Here is a 23,267-nt window from a genome sequence, read left to right as displayed (position 1 = left end):
AGGTGAGGTTGTTCTGCAAGTTGTCTGACTCAACTGCACTTTGGGAAAGTGTCAGCCAGGCAGGTGCAGGGTGAGAGGGGCTGTGAAGTGCTTTTCCCCTGTACCCTGCTGCAGCCCTGCTGTGGTCATTGTATCAAGCTGGTCTGAGGGCAGTGTGACCCTAAAAGCCAAGGCTGTGGCTGGTGGCACATCCGTCCTTCAGGACAGAGACAATGACCTCCTGCAGCTTTTGCAGTGGGATTTTATGGGACTCCTGGAACTGGGAGGAAAATGAGTGGGAAAACAAGCTTGGTCAGCCTTGGGTTTCCTTCCCTCCTGTAATCCTTGAGTCTGGGGTGGAGTTTCCTTTCTGATAAACGAGCAAATCAGGATCACACTGACAATCTCTGCCTGTGGCTGGCTGGATATGGCAGGTGGGCCCCTGGGCAGGCAGGGAAGCTGTCCCAGACCCATGAAGGCAGAGAGGCTTCAGTGGGGCTCTCTCTGGCTAGAGTGGAGAGCCTTGACCTTTAGAGGGGTTGCATTTCTTCAGCTCATTCTCTGCAGCTTTGCCAAAGTGTCCTGAACTGCTTTATCTGATGGCATTGGGTGATGGTTTCTGTTGTGTCACTTTGGCCCCCCAGCTCCAGCCTCAGACTACTGGAGGATGAAGGTGCTCAGTAACAATTCAGGCACATCACAACAGCTGCTGCTTTAGCAATTTCTTTGCAATGCTGAAGAGTGCAAGCAGAGTCTCTGACCTAAACACAGCATGCAGCACCTCTGTGCCCTTCTGGGGTTTTTGAGGACAGCACACCTTCATAAAACCATGTCAGCTCAGCAGAGTCTGCAAAGGAAATGCCATTGTTGTTTACTGCCCTTGATGGTGGGAGAGCAGATGCGTGGTTGAGATGCCCTGTTCTGCATGGCAGCTGAGCTGGGGTCTCTCTGCGTGGCCTGGGAATCATCATGATCTTGCCCCAGCAATGCATCTCCAGGTTCAGCCACAGCTCAGAGAAGGATCAGCTGCTGATCTCCACCCTTGAGCCAAGTGGAGCTGTTTTCCTGCCCAAAGTGCCCACAGAGGGGACAGAACCCAGCACACGCTGTGGTTTCCTGCATATGAGGTGTCCCGTACCTGTGACATGTAACACGTGTATGTGGGCCAGGCTGGGATCCCACTGACTGAGCTTTGCTTGTGTTTTGACCATTTTCAGACTTAATTAAAACCACCAGAGCAGCCCTCCCTGCAGCCTGCTCTGCAGATGTCATTAGGGAGAGCAGCTCTGGATCACCACGCAGCCACAGCCACCACACAGGGCCATTGCTGGGGAATGCAGGAATTTTTGTTCTTTGGCTGCTCCTCCTCTGCAAGTTTCTCAATCACAGATTTCTTTCCCTTCTTCTGTCCCCACTCTGCAGACAGTCATCCTGGGGAGATGCAGGTGGGACAGCCATTGGTATGCTGAGTATCACCCTCTCCCTTCTCCCCCTTCTTTAACATTGTTTGGGACAGAAACTGGCTTATCTCTGTTCTGCAGCTATGCAGAAATCCATTCCCTGGTACTTTTAGGGCTTCCTGTGGCAGGAATTGCTCCAAGTCCTTTGCCTGATTAGCTCTCTGCTGCCTGTGTGTGTGAGAGAGACCATCTCTAATTTAATTTAATAGGATCCTGAGGAAAACAAACTCCTTTGAGCTGCCTCCGTAATGGCACTGCCATAGTTACCCGAAGCGCTGCTCACGCAGTGTCTGGAATCGTTTCATTCAGCTACAGCATCAAGCTTTTTTCCCCCTTTTTTTTTTTTTTTTAATAGAAGAATATGTATAAAAGCAGCTGTGATATAAACAGTTTCCAAGGGAACGAGGCTGGGGGAGGGTTTTGTGTCCCGTCCCCTGCTCCGTGCGGATGGGAGAGGGACGTGTGCTGCGGAGGATCCTGGGAGGTTTCATTCTCCACTCCTAATTCCTTTCTGCCACTGCTGCCAGATGTTGCAGTTTCTCAGCACTGCGCAGATCCACTCAGTAACTTCCAAAGCCCCACCAGGAGGATCGGAGTGGACGGGACCGCTCCTGCTATGACCCGTGCCGGGACCTTTTGTGCCGGCTCTCTTCTCCTCAACAAAAGGCTGACGCTTGGTTTTAACGCCCAGGAGGAGCAGAATGGAGAGGCCTGTGTGCCTGTGGCTCCAGAGCTAAGTTAGGTCCGTCCCCCCACAGCTCCCTTTGCAGACACACGGCCGCCCTGGACTCTTTGTCTGCCTGCTCCCTGCCCTGCCATGGGCTGTGTGTACTCGGCCCCGCAGGAAGAGCCGGCCGTGGCCAGGTGAGTTACTCTGCCTGATGGGCTGGCGGGATCCTTCCAGCTCCAGAGCTGGGTGGAGTGGGTGCCTCCTCCCTGTGCAACAGGAGGAGAAGGAAGGGGAGAGGCTCTGCTTGGCAGTAGGCTGCTCCAGAGGAGACCCTGCTGTCGGTGCTCAGTTTCTGTGCACCATCCAGGCTGTGTCATCACTTCTGGATGTATCTGTGCTTTGAGCAGGAAAGCCACGGGAACAGGAGAGGTGTTCAGCTGAGACAGACTTTGGTATTGTTGCTGTTGGGAGCTTCCTCCCTGTCCTTTCTTTCTCCTGAAACCAAAGTGACAGAGAGCCCTGGGAGTTGTTTGCGCTGTGGGCTCTCACCAAGGGTGGGAGAGCTTTAAAAGCTGCAGACTCACTGTGACAATGGGGTTAATCCCCTTCCCTCCACCCAGTGCTTCTTCTGGTGCTTGTAGCTGCTACCCTGAGCTGTCTAAGCTGTAAGAGCCGTCCTTGCTGAGGACAAACTTTCTCTTCCAAGTTTTCCTGGCAGAGCAGTGAAAATGAGTGTAGTTTCTGCCTTTGGTGCCTGTGTGTTTTCACTGCTCAGATTTTCAGGCCACCCTGATGAAGCAATTTCAGGGAGTTGTGTAGCCTTTTTTTATAAAGCCAGGCTCATTATTTCTTCTGAGCCACAGCCTGTTCTCCAGCACTCACTTCAGTGCAGGGTTGCCTCCTTTGAAAATGGACGAGCTCCATGTGCTGCTCCCTTTTCTCTTCCAAAGGGAGCTTGTTGAAAGGATCTAAAACTTTTCTTTTTCTTCTCCTTTAAAAGTATTCAGTTTAGTAGTTAACCCGACAGTTGTTTTAATTGGATCTTGATTGCAGAGGGCAGGAATTAAAGAAGTTCACCAAGGAGCCAAAAACTAAGCGAGAGCTGTGCCTTGAGAGCTCTCTCGAGCCCCTGTCCTGGCTGCAGCATGGGCAGGGCTGGGGCTGCTCCCTTGAGATATTTGTGATATCCCTGTTCCCAACAGGGGACAGATGACAGCATGGGGAGACTGTTAACTGCTGAGAGAGCCAAGCAGGGGTGTGAAGCAGCTCCCCTGGCTGCCTTGGGGAGCTTTCTAGGGTCGGCTTTGCTTGTCCTTTGTGTGTGCTTTGTCTTTTGTATGAGACTGGTGGTGCTCAGAGCTGTCAGGCCCAGTTAGGGAGCTCCTTGATCCCTTTGGGTAGCAAGGGGTGCTCGAAGGGGTGTTTTATGAGCGTCCCCCACCCTGCTGCTCTGCATGTGTGTGTGCTCTCCACAAATGCCTCGGCACATCCGCAGGATCCCTCCCTCTGGGCTACAGAGCTGAGGAAACTGTTAGCAAGCTCTTCACATTCTCACATGGGCTGGAGCCAAAACCATTTGTTTTTTGCCTGGAGGTTTCTATCTTCCCACAGGAGACCCAGCCTTGCATTCTTCCATTGTGGGATGGGAACGGGTCCCACGTTCATCTTCCCTGCTACCAGAGTTTTGGTGGGGAGGACAGCAAGGGAGCTGCTGTCCTTGCCTGCTCTGAAAAGCTCCCAGCACCTAATCTGACTGTAGCTATGGTCACCTCTGCTTGTGAGACTCCCAGGGTCCCCAGGGCTGGGCTGTTTTCACTCCATGACACTGAAAATCCAAAGATGGGCTAAGGATAGCAAAGCTCTTCTGGCTCCCTCCCTAACAGGGCAGCCACAGCAGTGTGAATCCCCACCTCCATATTTCTGGCTCTGCTCCTAAGCTAGGGAAAGCCATGTCCATACAATAATGCAAATGTTCTGTGCAGGAGATCCGTCCTGGGAATGGGAACCCAGCATGGAATGGCTGGCAGTGATTGCCTTGCTGGGAGTTCTGTGGGTCTGATCAGCTGTGTGTGCCTGCTCCCCAGGGCTCCCCAGCTCTGGGACTCATGTCTGGCATGCTGTTTTGAGGTTGAAACAGCTGATTTTTAGCCCTGTTTGCCTTCAGGTTTGGGGGATGTGCCCTGGGGAGCGTGGCTCAGGACTGATCCTGCCTGCCCACGGTGGTGTGGGAAGCAGGGAGTTCTGCATTCCCTTTCAAACAATGGCTCGGCCCCTGTGACTTATCTGGAGACCTGCTCCTCTGAGATTCTTTAACCTGCTCAGCTGGGAAACCTCTCAGAGCAGTTGATAAAGGTTTCCTGGTAGGCAGGGCTGAGTGCCTGGGCTTTTCCTGTGGGAGGATTCCCTGACAGGGTCAGGCAGGGGCTCAACTTTTCGCCTGTGCTCCAAGTCCCTGCCCCATGGCTGTGTGCAGAAGCCCTGTGGTTGAGCAATGGCCATCCCTGGGACAGGGTAGATAACAGTGGTCAGTGGGGATTCACACCCTTTTGGGCAGCTTTCCTGAGATCTGGAGGCCACTTTTCCCCCACTTGCTTATTCCTGACCTCAGAAATGAACATGCTCATCTGAAAAGAGGTTCCTCCTGTCTTTCAGAGTAGCTCCAGTGAGAGACAACAGCTTCATCGAGAAGATGAAGAAGACGGTAAGCTGCTTGTTCTGCCTCCAAGGGGTGCTGGGGAGCTGGGGGAGCCCATGTCAGTCCTGATTTCCTCTGGAAACTGTCAGCAGGAGGAGCTGGTTTGGATACAGACACATGCCTGCTGCAGAGAGCATCCAGAGGAAGGCTGTGTGAGCAGCCAGGAATAGCTCTTTTAGTCTGTGCCTGAGAGCTGTTCTTGGAGAAGAAGCTAAAGTGAAAATTCGGTGGAAAAAAATAATGTAATATGAGATCAAAGTCAGGAGGGAAATGGCAGAGACTTTAAAGCCATTGGCTGGCAGTTGTTTATCTGTGTGGTTGGTTCCCAAACTGGCTGGCTGTGGAATGGGAATTGTTGTACACAGAACTGTCAGCTTTTGACTCTGCTGGTCTGGACACAGGAGGAAGCAGAGGAAGAAAAAAGGGCTGGATGCATTTTCCATTTTACTTCAAAGTAGCTGGCTTGCAGCAGAGCAGGAGCTCTGGTGCTTAGGCACCTGCCCAGAGTCTTTGGCAAGTTCTGCATTCTCATCCAGGGTGTTCCCTGTTTCCAGCAGTCGCGCTGCAGCCTCAGAGTTGGGAATAAATCTGGAAGGTTTATTCTTTGCTTTGGGTTTCAGTCTGACCTGAGTCTCCCCTCTGAGAGTGGCAAGAGTCGTGTTCTCATTAACAGCTCAGCCTTGAGTTTTCTGCCAAACCCTTGGAGTCCTGTGCAAGCGCAGACTCCTGGTTGCCTCTAGGTTGCAGTCCAGGATTCCCGATCTCAGGCATTTCCTTTGTCTGTGCTTCATCCATGCCTTTGCCAAATGACTAATCACCATTTAAAAGGGATTTTTCTTTTTCCCCAGGGCCGAAATATAGTGGTTTTCTACGGTTCCCAGACGGGCACAGCAGAGGAGTTTGCCAATCGCCTCTCCAAAGATGCCCATCGCTATGGCCTCCGGGGCATGGCAGCAGATCCAGAGGAGTATGACCTGGTAATTTAGCCCTGAACAGCCTTGGGATATGCTTGGGATAGTAACAACCTTTTAGTTCTCCCTAAAAAATCCAATGAACCTGGCCAAGGGACAGTTGTGTCATTTGGGAGAGAAAGGATCATCCTGAGAGATGCAGATACAGGCTTGGTCCTTACCATTCTGCATTCTCCTGATCCCTTAAAGCCTTGTATGGAAAATCCCATTACTTTTCTGGTGTGGTAGAGATATTAATTTGCAGTCCAGTCAGGATGGTTGCCTGTATTTTCCCTGCCATTTTGGGTGGGTTTGGCCTTTCCCAACCCCTTCTGTAAACGCGTGGTCCCATTCGCATACCCATGCTGTGGGAATAGGAATTGCCCAACAGCCACAGTGTGGGATCCTTGAAGGTTCCTTCTTTTCTCTGGTTGCAGTCAGACCTGAGTCGCCTCTCTGAGATCGACAAGTCCTTGGCTGTGTTTTGCATGGCCACCTATGGAGAGGGGGATCCCACAGACAATGCCCAGGATTTCTACGACTGGCTGCAGGAGGCTGATGCTGACCTGTCGGGTCTCCGCTTTGCAGTAAGTGGCCCCGTTCCAGTTTTTGTGTTGCATCTGGGCAGGAAGGCCAAGAGCCCTCCAGAGTGGCTTGGGGAAAGGCCCAACTTGATGTCTGTGCCTTTTACACCTTGCCTGGGATGAGGTCCTTGCTGTCTTCCTGCCCAGGTTTTGTGGACACTTGCAAATGTACATCTGGAGGCTTTAAATGCAAATGTCAGAGTTCTCTCTCCACTCCCTAAATCGTTAGGGTTTCCTGGTATGAACAGCCCCAAACAGCCCTGCAGGCACTGAATACAAGTCTGTAAATGAGCTACAGGCTGCTGCTGCTCTTCAGAAGGTAATTGAGCAGCCTGGGGCCGGATCTTTTCCCACAAATTAAACCACTTGGAGGAGTGTGTAGCTCCCTTCCTGTGCTGAGCTGAATAACTGGCTGAGAAACAACCACCTCACCTAAGCCCTGGCCAAGTTCCTTAGCAGCATAATATTGCAAACGAGCATAAAATCCACTGGTGGAGGTGTGAGGCTGCTCTGTGTGAAGCAGTGAGCAAACTTACACTGTGTGGTTTGTGGGAGGCAAAGGCCAGCAGTGGGTCTCCAGGCAGTCCAGGTTCTTACTGGTGCCACAAGGAGATGTGCAGGAGCTCTTGGAAGTGCAGCCATGCTCAGGGGAGGTGCTGGTGCCTCCTGACCACACACTCTCCAGTGGTAGATTCTTACTGGAGAGCTGATGGGGGAGCTGGGAGAGGTGTCACTGTCTTTCTTCTGCATCCTTTGTGGGGTGATACCTGCCCAGAGGATGTCAAATGGATGGGGAAAGTCCAGCTCCTGCTTCTCCGTGCTCATGAGTGTTCCCTTACAGGTCTTTGGGCTGGGGAACAAGACTTATGAGCACTTCAATGCCATGGGGAAGTACGTGGACAAGAGACTGGAGGAACTTGGAGCCCAGCGTATCTTTGAGCTGGGGCTGGGAGATGACGATGGCAAGTGAGTGCCTTGGGCTGAGGGGCTGGTCAGAGCTGGCTGAAAGCATCTTGGAAGGGACCTTGGCAGGGAATCAGCTCCACTGCCAAGACAGAAATAAACTCCACAGGGCTCGTTGTTGGGGTTGGTGTGTTTTTGAGTGTGTGTGTGTCTGCTGTGTCTCCCACAATCAGCTCCCTGGGTATCCTAAGGGATCCTGTGTCTGGGAAATCCCACATCAGCTTTAAATGCACGTGGGTACAACTGGAGCAGGCTTTGCAGCCTCCTCTGCCTTTGCCCTGCTGCAGTCTGTGTGGATAAACTCACCCATCCCAGTGAAAGAGGCAGCTTAATCTTCTTGGGACGTGTTTTATGGTGGGAGGCAGCAATTTTCCAACTTGGACAATGATATTTTCTTTCTTTTTTTTGTTTTTTTACCTCTATGTTCACCTGAGCACCTTGAGGCATTACATCAGTCTGTGCTCTACCTCTAGGGTCTGCAGGGCCTTATGGGAGGGATATGCCACATGTGGAAGGCTCTGAGCCTGGAAAAATAAGTGGAATCGTGACCTTTTAGGAAGGTTACCTCATGCCAGGGGTGGACAATGGAGAGCTGAGTTTTTTAAAGACTGAGCCTAAATAACAAAGCCTTCCTTGGCAGACCTGGGGAAGGGAGAGGTGCCTGGTGTAGCAACAGGTCCCACTCAGTGCTCTGCAGGTGCTTTCCTGGTGATCTGTGGGCATGTGGGGGTACCAAAGGCAAATGCCTTTTCCCACAGTGATGGGAGGAGGCCACAGGGATCTCAAGTGGCTTCTCTGGGAACAGGGCTGGGTTATTGACTCTCTCTTTTGCCTTGGCTAGCCTGGAAGAAGACTTCATCACCTGGAGAGAGCAGTTCTGGCCAGCAGTGTGTGAGCACTTCGGGGTGGAGGCTACAGGAGAAGAGTCCAGGTGAGTTTGGGAGCAGCTCCTCTCGGGTGTCAGAGACTGGCCCCCTCTGACTGGTGGCTGTGCCATCAGCCCTGGGCTGCTGTTCCCTTTCCTCTGCACTGCCTCCCTTCCAGACTCAAGGAGGGCAGGAGTGTAGCAGGGAGTGGGGCTGTTTGGCCTGAGCCTGTCCTGCTGTGAGTCTGAGCCCAGCTCTGGATTCCTGTTCTGAGTGGGAGATGATGGCTTTGGTTCCTTTGGGGCTGGCTGTGCTGGTTGTGAGGCTCCAGGGAGGCTGAGAGGTTCCCCTTGCTTTGGGCTTTCTGCAGAGCCTGCCTGGTCCCTCCTGTCTCGAGAGGGGCAGAAGGGTGGAATTGGCATTTGTTTTTGAGCTGCAGCAAATCCAGCAAGGGAGACTGGTGGTTCTTTGTGGGTTCCAGTTTGACTTTTTTTCTCTTTCCTCTCCCCTTTCCCCCTCCAGCATCCGGCAGTACGAGCTGGTGGTGCACACAGACGTGAACATGAACAAAGTCTACACGGGGGAGATGGGCCGACTCAAGAGCTACGAGAACCAGAAGCCGTGAGTGCCAAACCCCTGGGCAGGCTGTGCTAGGGCAGGTCATGGCTGGTGGCTCCTGGGTGTTTCTGACAGCACCTGCTGCACAGGCTGTGCCATTCCTGCAGCACAGCAGGTCTCTGCCCAAGAGAAATGGGCTCAGATCTCCACTGGGGCTCTGAGATTCCCCAATTACTGAATCATTCGTGGTGAGGAGATGGCTGTGGTCAAGTGTGCTGTTTGGCTAGTACATCCACAGCATCTGTCCTGAACCTTTCCTTGCCTGCAGTGGCCAATGCATGATGGCTGCTGGCAGTATTGCTGTGGGGAGATGAGCTTTAAACATTAATTCCAGCCTGAAACATTTCTGTGAGATGTGATAATCCCTCCAATCCACTTCTGTGTCATGTGTCCTTAATGGGACAGAAGCTGTTGACTGCTGGGCTGTGCTGAGAAGGAAAAGGATCTGTTTTCTGTGCCAGTGTGTGGAGCAGCAGGATCATGATCTGTTTTCTGTGCCAGTGTGGGGAGCAGCAGGATCATGATCTCTATTTTTCTGTGCCAGTGTGGGGAGCAGCAGAGTCATGATCTCTTTTTTCTGTGCCAGTGTGGGGAGCAGCAGATCGTGATTTGTTTTGTGCTGTGGTGCAGTGTGCTTTGGAACAGGAACCAAATCATGGGAGCCTGCTGTGGAGTCAGAGGGAACATGCCTGGATACAAGGAGCTCCATAAGCCTGCAGGAGAGTGTCCCAGAACACCCTTGTCTTTCCTTCCAGCCCGTTTGATGCCAAGAACCCCTTCCTGGCCCAGGTTACGGAGAACCGCAAGCTGAACGAGGCGGGAGAGCGGCACTTTATGCACCTGGAGCTGGATATCTCCAATTCCAAAATCAGGTAATTCCCTGGGAGAACTGGACCCCACTCCTCTGTTTTATCAGGAGCAAAGAACAAAGGTGTGGCACCAGCCTCACCCAGCACTTCAGAAGGGGACCTTGCTCCTTAACACTGCCCCTTTGGGTTTCTGTGCCAGATCCCCCTGCCAGGACTTGCTCCCAGCTCTTGCACATCGTTGGCTCCATCCCATCCCACATCCCTGTCCTAGTCCCAGCTGCAGGAATTGTCCAGAAGGCACTCAATAAATGAGAGGGCAGCTGAGCTGTGAGAGAAGGGAGAGCTGGGGATTGCTCTTGCCTGTATTTGCCTGGTTTAGGTGTACAAGCACAGGGGGAATAAAGCCCTGTTCTTAAAACCCTCTCACTGGCTTAAAATTCTTAAATTGTTAGGAAGCCATGAATCCAGATGGCTTAACATAAAAACTGCAGAGGTTTTGAGGAGCTTTGCTCTGTTCTGTTGGGAGATTGACCTGTCCTTGCTGGAACTCTTGGCAAAACTGCTGTTACCTGGGAGATCCCCTGTAAAAACCCTGGGAAACCATTTATCCCACAAGGTCACTGCTGCTGTCACTGCTGGCTCTGTGGATCCTGATGGTGCAGGTCCTGTCCTGCTGCCTCTTGCACCAGCCCCCTTGTCCTTGGCTGAGCTGCTGGGGGTGCTCAGGGAGGGGTGCAGGTGCTCCATGTGCTCTCCTCCTGCTCTGTGCCAGGTACGAGTCCGGGGACCACGTGGCCGTGTACCCAGCCAACGACTCCTCCCTGGTGAACCAGATTGGAGAGATCCTGGGCACGGACCTGGACACTGTCATGTCCCTAAACAACCTGGATGGTGAGTATGGATGACCCCTGAGGGTCTCCAGTTCTGCAGCTGTGGCCTCTGTCCTGCACCCTCAGACACCTCCAGGTGTCCCACAGCCCCTCTCAGTGTTGTGCTGTTTTAGCAGGGGCTCAGAGCCTGCTTGCTGAGATCAGCTGAAGTGGGTCAGTTGTGAAATGTGCTTAGTGAGCCCATCCAACAACAAATTATGTAACAGCAAACTCCTAATTATGGAGCATCAGCCCACCAGAGCATCCTTCAGCAGCCCCAGAGCTCCTCAGAGCCCTGAGGGTGTGAGATGTTCTTATTCAGTCCTGGGAGGAGGCACAGGCTTGGGGACTGAGCTGCCAGCAGGGAGCACGTGTGCTGATCCAAAGAGCTCTTCCTGAGTAGCATTCCCAGCAGAGCCAGCCTCTAGCAGGAGGGAGATGGCAGCTGCTGCCCATCACACTCCTGGAGCAGCACAGCCAGAGCTAAGGCAGCAGATGTGCTGGCCCAGAAGCCTGAGAGAGCTCCAGGTTTCTAGAGAGGAAGTGGATTTAAGGCATTGCTGGAGTCTGTGGCCCCCTGCCTGTGCAGTGTCCTGTGCCTCACACTGTCATTCCTGTCCCTTATGGACCTCTCAAGGTTGAACAGAACGGCCCCAGCCTTGACTGCTGGCACAGCTGTACGTGGCTGACAGAGCCTGAGGACACTTTTGAGGCCAGATCTGATCGAGCCTGAGCCCAAATTGCCCATGGAGGGCAGCCCCTACTTAGCCTGAGGGTTTGCTGGGCTGTGCATGCTCACCTCAGGGCAGGGAACCCCTTGGGGAACACAGGGTGTATTTTTTGCTGCTGAACTGTCAGACACCATCTGTGAAACACAAAATGGGCTACTGGGAGATGGAACTTCCTGGGGAGGGAGGCAATTCAGTGTGGAGCTGGGGCTCTGACCCACGGGCTGCTCTCTCCTCCCTGCAGCCCACTCTGCTCCATCCCTCACTGTGTGCAGCAGCCGGCACAAAACCTCTTAACATAACAGCAGGACATGGATGATTTTTAATTTTTCTTTCCCTCCCGCTTCTCCAGAGGAATCCAACAAGAAGCATCCCTTCCCCTGCCCCACGTCGTACCGGACAGCCCTGACCTACTACCTGGACATCACCAACCCTCCCCGCACCAACGTGCTCTACGAGCTGGCCCAGTACGCCACGGACGCCGGCGAGCAGGAGCGCCTCCGCAAAATGGCCTCATCTGCTGCTGAGGGCAAGGTGGGGGCACTGCCCTTCCCAGCTGGGCTGAGCTGGGGGCTGGGGGGATCCCCCAAAGGCACCCAGAGGGCCGAGGGGGTGTCTGCCAGCCGTGCGTGGGGAGGTTGTGACGGCCGTGCCCTCCTTGCCCGCAGGCGCTGTACCTGAGCTGGGTGGTGGAGGCCCGCAGGAACATCCTGGCCATCCTGCAGGACATGCCCTCCCTGCGCCCCCCCATCGACCACCTGTGCGAGCTCCTGCCCCGCTTGCAGGCCCGCTACTACTCCATCGCCTCCTCCTCCAAGGTGGGTGTGCTTCCAGCTGGGAACGGGGCTGTGGAGGGACCGGTTCAGCTGCAGCTCCCCTCGGCTGGGAGCTGGACATGGGGAGCTTCTCCTGGTGACATTTGCTAGGAGAGGGGCAGATTTAGTGATCTCTGTGCATGGAGTTATCCCAGCTTCCCACAGGGTCTGTGGAGAGTCCCGCCCTGCAGCCAGCTGTGCCCTGATACCCCCACACTCTCAGGAGCCCTGCTCCTCTTTGCCCGTTTGACTGGCAAGGTGGCGTTTTAGGGGCTGGTCAAAAATCACTCTTGGCAACCTCCAGGGAAGCTCAGTGGTCCCGTGATGAGTTGAGGACAAGACAGAAGCCCTGTGAGGAGCACACAGGGAGGAATAGCTGTCCCAGTGTTAACATGAGGTTAAACTTCTCCCCATTCCTGAGCACGAGGAAGCAGCGTGGGGTTGCTGGGGCTCCTTCTCTGCCTGGTTCCAGCATCTCTTCCCTGCAGGTTCATCCCAACTCCATCCACATCTGTGCCGTGACAGTGGAGTACGAGACCAAGACGGGCCGCCTGAACAAAGGGGTGGCCACCAGCTGGCTCAAGAGCAAGGTGCCTGAGCAGAACGGGAGCAGCTCCCTGGTGCCCATGTACGTCCGCAAGTCGCAGTTCCGGCTGCCCTTCAAGCCCAGCACGCCTGTGATCATGATCGGGCCGGGCACGGGCATCGCCCCCTTCATTGGCTTCATCCAGGAGCGGGCGTGGCTGAAGCAGCAAGGTGGGTGCCCAGGAGCTCCCCCAGGGGCTGGAGCTGCTGCAGGACCCTGTGGGGCCAGTCGGTGCTTCCAGGGTGCAGCTTTGCTGCTCCTATTGCTGGTGGACCCCAGCCAGAAGCAGAGTGGTGGGGCAGGGTGAACAGAGCTGAGTGGTTTTGTCCACAGGAGGATGCTTTGTCCTTCTCATGGCCACAGAGACAGACCTGAGGCAGTTCTCTGACCTTTGCCACCACCCCACCTCCAAATAACCACAGTCAGGTCACTCAGACTCGATTCTAAAGCTTGTGGCCACTTCTGGGAATCAGTCCTGAGCTTCCCCTTATAACCAGAAGCCATCGTGCAGCTCTGCAAGCCCAGGGTGGGGGAGAGCACAGGGTTGGGGGCTGCTGGGGGTGTCATGACAAGGCAGGTTGGGAGGGGACAGGGCTGGGGGCTGGCAGGGCGCAGCTGATGGGGCTGTGTGACCCTGCAGGCAAAGAGGTGGGCGAGACAGTGCTTTACTACGGCTGCCGCCGCGAGCACGAGGACTACCTGTACCGGGAGGAGCTGGCCCGCTTCCAGAAGGAGGGAGTCCTCACCCAGCTCAACGTGGCCTTCTCCAGGGAGCAGGCTGAGAAGGTACCACACTGTTCCCCCTTGTTCCTGCTGCCCAGCATCACTCCCATGGCAGGCAGGAGCACCCAGCACTTCCCCTGTCTCCCAGAGCCATGAGCACAGCCTTGCCTTCCCTCCCTCTCCAAGGGCTGTGCTGTGGGGGCTCTGCTCCTCTCTGTTCACTCCCAGCCTTGTTTCCTGCCAGGTTTATGTCCAGCACTTACTGAAGAAGAACAAGGAAAACGTCTGGAAGCTGGTTAACGAGGGGATGGCCCACATCTATGTGTGCGGGTAGGTCTGGGGACAGGATGGGGATCTGGGGGCAATGTTCCCATTGTCAGGAAAAGGAGCTTGATTCAGTTTCCCCAGCTGAGTGTTACAAGCCCTGGGAGGGTTGTACAGTCCTGGTTCAGAGGAGGGCAGGGGGCTGGGGCGGGCAAACCCTCTGTGCCCAGAGTGGGAGGTGACAGGGCTCTGTGGCTGTGCTGTCTCACTAACGCTCCCCGTTTGCAGCGACGCCCGGAACATGGCCCGGGATGTGCAGAACATCTTCTACGAGATCGTGTCCGAGTTCGGGAACATGAGCCAGCCCCAGGCCGTGGACTATGTAAAGAAACTGATGACAAAGGGCCGCTACTCCCTGGATGTGTGGAGCTAAGGGCGGGGCTGGCAGGGCCGGGGAGAGAACAGGTCCCCAGGCGTGGGCCAGGGGAGCTGGCAAGTGCCTGCTCGCCCACTGCTGCTGTGGGTGACGGTGGTGTCCCCAGCCCACGGCTACCCCAGTGTCACTCCCAACCTTTCCTGGGGCCTCAGCAGCCCCTCGGGGCAGGCTCTGGACTCAAGGGGTGGAAAGGGTTGAGAGGGGCAGGGGGGTAGCTCAGGCTGCTGCTGTCCAGGAGCTGCAGTGCCACCAGCACCCCGGGGTGCTCCCCATGGCTCCGGCGTTTGCCTTGGGGCCAGGGACATCAGGGACATGGCTGCTGTGGGGCAGGAGGGATGGACACGGCCAGGGAGTCCTTCCCTGAACATGAGGTGTTGCCTTATCCCGGGGCTGGAGCCCACCCTGGCCTGCAGGGACAGCAGAGGGGTGGAGGGGCTGTGCTCGGGCTGGGGTTCAGGCTTTGCCTCCCTGCTGCCAGCCCTGTTTGCCCAGCTCTGCCATGTGGGGTGGCTCTGGGCACAGAGCTGTCCCACGGCCCCACCAGCACATCCCGCTCCGTTCCCTCGCTCCAGCACCAGCGGGAAGCTCCTCTCCCTCTGGAATACACCCGGGTTGGGAGGCGGGGTCTCAGCCCTGCTCGCCTCCTGGGGCCCGGCAGTTCCCCTGAGCCCAGCCCCTCCCTCACATCATGTACGGTCATTTTTAAAATACGGTTTTTATTTTGAACATCTTTGTGATTTAGGCATGGGGAAAAAAAAAAAAAAACCAACAGAAACCCCCAGACTTTCAGGCTGTCCAATGATTGTAAATTATTTAAATACATTTGCCCTTGGAATAAAAATACTGTGTTTGGAGTTTGCTTCCTGTATCCTCTCTGCTCAGCCAGAGGGAAGAAGGAGGCAGGAGGAGCACTGGATGATAACTGGGAGGAAATTTGGGGATGTGGTGGCAGCTCTGGGTTTGGGCTGAGCTGGGGGCAGCCCCTACCCTGAGTGCTGGGCTGTGGGAGGGGAGGGAGGATGGCAGTGGGGGGCTCTGGACTGGGGTGCAGCTGTGCCCAACCTGCTCTTTGGTTCTTCCAGAGCTCCCAGTGCTGGTGCAGGACAGCACCTCCAGGGACACTGAGGTTCTGCTGGGCTCCTTGGGTGGCCACAGTTCTGGCCACAGCCTGAGCAGACTGGGGTGTCATGGGAAGGAGCCCCCCTGCTGCCCAGGCTTGTGGAAGGGCACAGGGACATGACTTTTCATAAAACCATGGGCTCATTTAGGCTGGAAAACCCCTCCAAATAATTGAGTCCAACCCTTAAACCAGCACTGCCAAACCCACACTCAGCCATATCCCCAGCTGCCACATGTACATGGCTTTTAAATCCCTGCAGGGATTACTGCATGGCTGCCCTGGGCAGCCTCTGTCAGGGCTGGACAACCCATTTTTGTGAAGACATTTTCCTTAATATCCGATCTAAACCTCCCGTGGTAAAACCTGAGGCTGTTTCCTCTTGTCCTATTGCGACAATTGTTCTATTGACCCCCACCTCCACCTTCCTTTCAGGGAGGCCGTCAGGACTCACTTCCTGATGAACCAAAGCTGCAGAGCAGAGTGTGGAAGCTGTTCCCAGACTGGCCGGTGCCCCAGGGCAGCTCCTTCCCTTTATTTTCACACGTGCAGCCTCAGGACATGCCAGCCCAGGGTGCTGCTTGCACAGCTCCAGCGTGAGGCCTGGGCCAGGCTCCTGCTGCTCCCACCCCTCCCGTGCCCCAACTGCCCCTTCCCTGTGGATTGAAGGCAAGGGAGGAGCTGGGGCACCCCTGGAATCCAGGACTGTGCACAGCCCCTGGAGGGCTGAGGCTGCCCCAGGGCTGTGCCCTCAACACACAGGGGCTGGCCTGGGTGCAGGGCTGGGGGGAGAGGGGGAGCCTCAGGCACCCCAGGAGCTGTGAGGCAGTCCCTGGACACTGCCCTGTCCCAGGGGCGTGGGGAGCACCAGCATCCAGGGAACATCCAGTAAAAGGGAGGGGAGTGGCTGTCCCAAGCATCCTGCTCTTTGGATGTGGAGGGCAGCCAGGACAGGAGGTGCAGGGTGCTCCTGACTCCAGGTGAGTGACTCCAGCACGGATCCAGCCCCGTGGTGAGCACATGGACTGTCCAGGAGCAGGCTCTAAGCTCTGTCCCACACCCAGGCCTCCAAGGAAGGGGATGAGACACCAGAGTCCGGACGGAATCGAGGAGATGGGGATAGGGGACGGAGCCAGTGGGGAGAAACAGTCCAGGCCCCCACACTGCCCCACTTCAGTTCTCCTTCGTGTCCTGGTTCTTGTTCTGAATCTTCTGGTGGACGACACGGAGGGTGGTGAAGAAGTTGCCCAGGAAGAGGATGAAGAAGGGGAGGCCGCACATGAGGACCTGTGGGAGGAGAGGCCGGAGTCAGCAGGAGGGACCTGGCTGGGGCACCCCCCTGCCCGAGCACTGCCAGGAGCCCCCTTACCTGCCACTCCTTGCACTCGGGGTGCTGGAGCATGCGGAACAGCGTGATGGCGTTGTAGAGCTGCCAGAACTGCAGGAGAGAGGAGGCTCAGGGAGCTGCTGCTTCCAGAAGTTCAGTGCCAGGCTGGCACCCATCCAGCTTTACCTCTAAACCCTATAGCTGTACCTATAAACCCCACCCCAGCCTCGTGTGAGGGCACTGAAACCCCAGCCAGGCTCAGGGCCAGAGGACCCCAGCTGGGACATCCCCCCTGCTTCAGGGGAGCTGGAGCCCAAGGGCCAAGAGGAAGCCTCAGGCAGCCTTTGGCCATCAGCCTCAAGGATCTGACTGAGGAAGGACTCGATCCTTTGCAGCTGGAGTTCAGGAGGGCTTTGCAAAGGCTTTGGAAGGGTTCTCACCACAGCCCCTCTTCAGCAGAACCACCCCAGCTCCTCCCCATCTCACTTCCCCAGTTGTGGAGGTGGTGGTACTTCGGAGGGAAAGGCTCAGCATTTTTTGGAAGCATTTCCCTGCCCCAGGCATCCCATATCACATGGCTGTGGCAGCCTGTGGGGTCTGTGCCACGTCCAGGCCACTGAGCACAGCTGGGAACGTGGCACATCCCGCTCCCACCCGAGGCTCTGGCATCTTGCAAGGACCCATCTCACCTGCCCAAAGAAGAGGAAGGGAAGCAGGAACGTGAGGCCTCTCCACATCCAGGACTGGAAGCCCTCTGCAAAGGATGAAGTTTCTGTGAGGATCTGGAATGGGCTGGTGGAGCGGGGATGGAGCCCAGCTCCCCCAGACGTGGAGGGCAGTGAGGCTCAGTGCCCACCCCGTGCCTGCCTGAGGAGGCCCTGCCCTTCCAGCCCCACTGTGGGCACTTGCAGGGGGGCAGTGGCAGGGACTCCTAACCCAGCACAGGGCTCTGGGCTCCCAGCTGGCCCCCAGCTCCTGCCCTCGGTGTCAGGGGAGGTGACAGCCCACAGTGCCTGCAGTGTTGGAGGGATGTTTTATGTCTGAAGGAGCTTCCTGGGGAAACCTGGGATGCCCAGAGCCACATCCACTGCCACCTCACATCCTGAGGGAGCCAGCTGTGGGCTGCTGGTCCCAGCAGAGCAGGAGGAGGGGGACAATCAGCCTTTGGGGTGGTGCTGCCCCATAGGAGATGCTGCTCTGGGAGCTTTGGATTGACTGGTAGCTTTTACTGTTCCTGCCACTGACAAAAGTGACCTCAAATCCAAGTGTCACCATTTCCTTCAGAAGAACCCACAGCTCCCAGTGAGCTGAGCACCAGCCTGAGGCCACCAGCAGGGGACATCCCACTCACCCACAGTCAGATCCATGTTGTGCCTCTCTCCCAGCGCTCGTAGCCGGTACAGGCACCCGCTCTGGTAGTAGTACTGCAGGAACTGCACAAAGCCTGCAAGGAGGGCATGGCTGCTGTCAGGAGCTGCCCAGGGATCACCTTCCAGCCTCAGCATCACCCCACAAAGCCTACCCGAGGCCAAGGGAACTGCCAGGTAAGGCTGAGAGCTGTGAGCAGCTACAGCCAGGTCTCCACGCGCTGCAGAGCTCTGCAGGCACTCTCAGCACCTGGGGGCCAGTCCCTGTCCCAGCACACGTGGCAGCACTTACTCTGGTACATGGAGAAGGAGAGAAACTGGTTCCTGAACATCTGGTACATGAGCCCATCCGGCCTGTGGAGAGATGCTGCTGGCTGGGGGACAAGGGGCTGGGAGGGGACAGCCAGCCCTGCCTGTCCCACAGCCCTGTGGGCCCCTGGCCAGAGCTGCCCACAGCCCAGGCAGCCCTGCCATGGGACAGGGGACACAGACTTACCACGTCAGCATGACCCCTGAGAGGAAAGTGGAGATGTAGTGATGGAAAACCCACCAGCCTTTGATCCTGCAGGACACACACAGAGAAGCCCTGTCAGGTCTGGAGCAGAGCCAAAGGCACCCAGAGAGTGCAGCAGCCCGGCCCCAGCCACCCCACAGCTCCCAGAGCTGGTTGGGAAATGGTCCTCGGAGCAGGACCCAGGGCCTCGGGGCTGGGCAGCACCAGGGCCCTCCCAGCTCCACCTTCCCGCACCGCCTCCGCTCGGGAGGTTCCTCCTGCCCGCTCCTGCAGCTCCCAGCAGGGTTTGCCACCCGCCCTGAGTAGGAGGGAGCTGCTCCCTGTGACAGGGCCCTGCAGGGAAGGCCCAGCCCCTGCACACCCCCTCCATGGGGGCACTCACTTGGAGCCGTTGTTGATGAGGATGCTCTCGCGGATGGTGAGGGTGCAGTAGTACCACACCAGGAGGAAGTTAAAGACGGCGTCTGTCACCCTGGGTCACACAGAGCAGGGTGTGAGGGCACATGCTGGGGACACAGGCACCTGACAGCCCGTGGGACACCCACCCCAAGGGAAGGGACCTGCTCCCCACCACCACCGTGGCCACGGCGGCCACAAAGGCCACCCCACCTCCAGGGCAGTGTCCAGATGCTTTACCAGCATCTCCAGTTCACCTCTGGATATTCCAGGATGGGAAGGAAGGGCAAGGGGGCTCTGGGAGGAGATCTCTGCCCAGCACCAAGCCAGACTCACCTGGAGTTGAGGAGGAACCGACAGGAGAAGGAGACAATGAGTAGGATGATGGTGAGGTAGAGCTTGAACTTCTCATACTCGTCTTTATATGCAAACCTGCAGGGAAGCACAAGGACAGGCTTGGAGCAAGGGGGCTGCTGGAAATTTGTGCCCTCCCATCCCATCTGGCTGGGTGAAAGTGATGTTCTGTTGGGAACCTCAGGGACACACTTGGGAAGAACCTTGCCTTGGGGGTATTTCTGAGAGCAGAGCACATCAGGCTGCTTCCACACAGCTGGGAGACATTTTGAGCATCCCAAACCACCCCAAGCTGGCGGGTGGCCCTGGTGGGGAAGACAGGCAGACTGGGATCTGCACACATCTCCAAGGGGAGGAGTGGTCAACAAGGGAGAGGGGAGAGGCTCCTGGCTGGGCATCTCTGGCAAGGGAAAGGCTCTCAGGAGCCAGAACCAACTTTTGGTGTTTCCCCAAAGGAAGAGGAGGGCACTATCCACTGTCTGTCTTTCCTGGAAGTTCCTAATACAGTGGGAACATGGACATGGCTTCGGTGGAGGATCCCACTAACTTGTCAGAGCTCATGGTCCATCCCAGCCCAGTGGCAGGAATGTGAGGGGGAACCAAGGATTTGGCTGATTGTTGGGAAATGATGCAGAGAACAGCTCAGGAAGGGAATCTGCACCAGGTGAGCCAAGCCAGCCCCATGTCTGCCTGGGAGGAGCTGCTGTTCCTGCCGCCAAGGGGATCCCAAGTCAGGAAAATCAGAGGTGCAGCGAGGAGGGGCCGTACTTGGCCTGTTTGCTGAGCAGTGTCACGTTCACGTTTCCGAGCACCAGACTCAGGTACAGCCTGGGGAGAGAGCAGAGCGTTAGGACAAGGACCTGCCTGTGGAGCTGTCCCCTCCTGTGCCACCAGTGGGGCCAGGGATGACCCCCAGGTGCTTCCACTCGGAGCTGCCAGGCACAAACCCTCTGGAATCCCCTCCCACGGGCAGGGGGACGGGTGGGGGAGAACACACCCCTCCTCCCACAGGCACTGGGGTGTTCACCAGGGCTTCTCCTCGCGCACAACCACTGTCCAAGGGTGCCTGATGGCCATGAGCAGGCAGAGAAGTGAGGGGCAGCTCATGCCCAGGTGTCCTTGGGGAGCCCAGGTGGAGCAGCACAGCTGTGACAGTGCTGGGTGACAGTTCTGGGTCTGTGCCTGCAGCGTTGCAGCCACAGAGACGTGGAGGGTGGCCCTGGTCCCCACCCGGAGCTGAGGTGCCTTCTCACCCGTTCTTCTTTGGCAGATAGGCCTCCATCTCAAAGAAAACGTTCTGCCTCTCTTTAATCAGGCTCTGGGTCTCTTGGATGGACGCCTCCTGCTCGGGAGTTGCCTCGGCTTTGCATCTGGGGAGCAAACACAGGCACTGGCATCAGGAGAGCCTCTGTAACATGAGCAGCACGTGCTGGCACTCCACAGGTGACTGACTCGGGCAAGGACACCCCAAGGACAGGGAAGGTGGATGGGAGGCAAATCCACAACTCCATCTGCAGGGCAAGCTCCTTTGTCAGGCTGTGCTGCTGCTCACGAGAAGGGAGCAGGGTGAGACCAGGTGAGTCTCTCACCCTTAGGAAGGATGGGGAGAGCTTTGTGCAGGAGGGGAGCAGCTCATGGGACCTGCAAGACCCTTGCAAGCTCTGAACTGCAAACGGGGCACAAATCAGGGCAGAGGAAAGGGGGGCTGGGGAAGATCAGCCTCCCCACAGCACTTGGCTGCAGAGAGGTTTGCATTTGAGACTCGAGGTGAGCTCAGCAGCCCCGTCCTTGCTCTGTGCTGTCACAGAGCACTGACTCACTTTTTGAGGGAGAGCGACAGCTCCTTCAGCCGCTTCTTCTGCCGGGCGATGGAGCTGGAGATCCCATCCTGGAGCTTGGTCAGCTCCTCGAGTTTCTGCTTGTACAGCTTGTGGTTGTCCTGGGGAGGAGAGACCAGCATGCATTAGAGCTGTGCACAGACAGACCTGACCTTGGGCCCTCTATGATGCTTTTGTTAACAAAAGTCCTTAATTTCACCTGTGCAGCTGCTGGGTGAGAGGAGGGGCAGCTGCAGATGCCAGGTGTGTTTGGGGACAGCCTGCAGCCAGCCCTGCTTCATGGGGATGCCCATCCCCAACCCCAAGCAGGCTACCCACAGGATGTTCCCGTGTTCAGGACACCAATGAGTGCACACAGCAGATAGGAAAGACTTGGGAATAAATTCTTTGTGGGCCATTCAGAGCTATGGCTTTGAGTGCTGGGACAGGACGAGCAGCTCTTGGTGCCTCCAGGTCTCTCAGCCCCAACTCATGGCCTTGGGGCCACCTGAGCAGCCCTGGGAAGGTGGAAGGAGCCTGTCAGTGAGCTGGACAAAGGGGATGGACTCCCAGCTGGGCTGCAGCCGAGTGCCCAGTAACCCAACGGCACCTGGATAAGGCTGGATGCATTTCTCCTCTATATTTAGCAGGGAAAGGGGAGAGCTGCTGGATCAATGCTGCTGCTTGTCCAGGTCAGCAGGAAAACAGCCTCAGCTCGGCCACAGCAGCCTGAATGCCACCTCCAGCAGGGAATTACACTCTGCTCACAACAACCCTTGGACTAGACCTTGGCACAAACAAGTTTTAACCTCTGTAGCTCTTATCAACCACTTGATCACTAGATCTTAAAAGTTGTTCCCAAAGGAGAAAGGTGAAACTGAGAGCAGAGGAGGGAAACCTTCTCCCTCTGGTGACAAGGAGGGAACGGATCCCAGATAGTCCCAGCTCCACAGCAGTAATTTATGTCCCTGATTTATCCGAGGACATTCCTCGGTTCAAGCTTTCCTGCTGCCATCTACAGCCACCTCCTCCTGGCTCTGGAGTTAACTGTGAGCAAGTGGCTCTTGTGACAAGTCCTTCAGCTGTGCCAGACCCGAGCTCCGCGCCCGGAGCCAGCCTGGGTGAGGAATCACCGCGGGAGGAGGTGCCCAAAGGGCAGCGCCGGCGCTGAGTGGCTGCACTCGGGGTTCCAAGTGGGCGACCCGGGACACGCACGCAACCCTTATGGAGCAAGAGGAGGTTTCTCAAAGCCTCCCTTGCCCCAGATCTGGGCACAGCAGCGACGTGTCCGCAACAACATCCGCTCGCCCCGCTGGCGGGCGGGAAGGAGGGGGAAAGGGAGCGGGTGCAGCCGCAGCCGAGTGACCCGAGCGGCAGCAGGGGATGCTTGGCCAACCTTCCCCTTGGGTGACCCTGTGCGAGCTGAACCCTGCCCACTCCTTCCCCGGCACGCAGCGCCTGGGGATTACACAAAGCAGGTGGAAGCACCTCTGACACCAAGTCACCTTCCTGGCACGGAGCCCCCGGCCAGCCCCGGCGGTGACAGGGTACGGCAGCCGGGACACGGCGCCTGGATTCCGGGAGACCTGGGCTCTGCTGGCCGCTTTCCCTGCGGGGCTGGCCGGCTCCGGGCTGCCCCGAGCCGGGCTGAGCGGAGCCGTAAGGAGTGAAACGGCATCTGCGCACCTCGTCCGGCCGTGCCACGCCAGGCACTGCCGCTCCCAGCAGGAAAACCGGGAGATCTGAGCTCTCCACGCCACGTCCACGGCGGGCTGGGGCGTCAGACCGGGGTACCGCGCTCCTCCCGCGCCCCGTGTCCCGGCGCAGCCTGGCACCCCTGCCCTGCTCCGAAACGCTTCTCCCCAAGGCACAAGGCTCGCACCCGAGGGCTGGGACACGGCGGGAAAGCATCCGGCCTCCAGAGGCCAGAGCCGGGCTGCCCGCGGTACCCGCTGGGGATGCTGCGGGACACCCGCGGGGGGCTCTCCCACCCCCGGTGCCGGTAACCCCGGCGCGCCCCGCTCGGCCGGAGCGCTGCCTCGGCCCGTGCCGGGGGCGTCCCGGGGCCGGTGGTACCTGGATGCGCTGGTAGCCGTCCTGCAGCTCCTCCCACTCGCGCAGGCACTCGGCGAGCGAGGCGCCCCAGGCCATGGCGGCGATGGCGGCGGCGGCGACCGGCCCGGCCCGGCCCGCGGCGACGGGCGGCGCTGGCCCCGCCCCCTTCCGGACACGCCCCGGGGCGGGGCCGGGGCGGGGCCTCCTTAATTCCTTGTTTTCCCTTTAAATCGGAGCCTGGAAAAAGAGAAATTCCCTGGAATCGCAGCGCTTCCCCGAGCACCGGCCTGTGCGCGGTGCGCCGG

The 23,267-nt window shown here is 57.1% G+C and overlaps 2 protein-coding genes across 4 annotated transcripts in view; one reads left to right on the top strand and one right to left on the bottom strand.

The window, feature by feature from the left end:
* The window catches only part of LOC134553133 (NADPH--cytochrome P450 reductase), a 28,483-nt gene extending 13,614 nt beyond the window's left edge, over positions 1-14,869 (top strand). For all 3 annotated transcript variants that reach the window (XM_063402488.1, XM_063402489.1, XM_063402490.1), the window contains 14 exons: positions 4,762-4,810; positions 5,653-5,781; positions 6,192-6,341; positions 7,180-7,304; positions 8,143-8,232; positions 8,690-8,788; positions 9,541-9,657; positions 10,367-10,485; positions 11,544-11,725; positions 11,860-12,009; positions 12,495-12,762; positions 13,233-13,378; positions 13,560-13,645; positions 13,868-14,869. In XM_063402488.1, the coding sequence (XP_063258558.1) occupies positions 4,762-4,810; positions 5,653-5,781; positions 6,192-6,341; positions 7,180-7,304; positions 8,143-8,232; positions 8,690-8,788; positions 9,541-9,657; positions 10,367-10,485; positions 11,544-11,725; positions 11,860-12,009; positions 12,495-12,762; positions 13,233-13,378; positions 13,560-13,645; positions 13,868-14,012 (1,855 nt within the window). In that variant the 3' untranslated portion in view covers positions 14,013-14,869. The remainder of the gene's footprint in view (positions 1-4,761; positions 4,811-5,652; positions 5,782-6,191; positions 6,342-7,179; positions 7,305-8,142; positions 8,233-8,689; positions 8,789-9,540; positions 9,658-10,366; positions 10,486-11,543; positions 11,726-11,859; positions 12,010-12,494; positions 12,763-13,232; positions 13,379-13,559; positions 13,646-13,867) is intronic.
* On the bottom strand, positions 14,715-23,152 carry TMEM120A (transmembrane protein 120A). Its single transcript, XM_063402492.1, has 12 exons — positions 22,984-23,152; positions 20,911-21,029; positions 20,344-20,460; positions 19,859-19,918; positions 19,073-19,168; positions 18,723-18,812; positions 18,323-18,388; positions 18,119-18,180; positions 17,811-17,903; positions 17,149-17,213; positions 16,502-16,570; positions 14,715-16,419 (listed from the first exon to the last, which is right to left on the bottom strand). Exons 1-12 carry the CDS (start codon positions 23,056-23,058, stop codon positions 16,306-16,308), a joined length of 1,026 nt encoding a protein of 341 aa, XP_063258562.1. The 5' UTR covers positions 23,059-23,152; the 3' UTR covers positions 14,715-16,305.
* Between the last annotated feature and the right edge of the window lie 115 nt (positions 23,153-23,267).

This window comes from Prinia subflava, chromosome 8, assembly GCF_021018805.1.
Source record: "Prinia subflava isolate CZ2003 ecotype Zambia chromosome 8, Cam_Psub_1.2, whole genome shotgun sequence".
Classification (NCBI taxonomy): domain Eukaryota; kingdom Metazoa; phylum Chordata; class Aves; order Passeriformes; family Cisticolidae; genus Prinia; species Prinia subflava.
Note: the sequence above shows the minus strand (reverse complement) of the source record. Positions and strands in the feature narration are given on the sequence as shown.

Excerpts from the sequence above, each read along its gene's own strand:
- TMEM120A (XM_063402492.1), bottom strand. The coding sequence starts at position 23,058 with ATGGCCTGGGGCGCCTCGCTCGCCGAGTGCCTGCGCGAGTGGGAGGAG. Across the intron at positions 18,813-19,072 it reads CGGTTCCTCCTCAACTCCAG|GGTGACAGACGCCGTCTTTA; the intron begins GTGAGTCTGGCT and ends TGTGTGACCCAG. Across the intron at positions 18,181-18,322 it reads TCAGGGGTCATGCTGACGTG|GCCGGATGGGCTCATGTACC; the intron begins GTAAGTCTGTGT and ends ATCTCTCCACAG.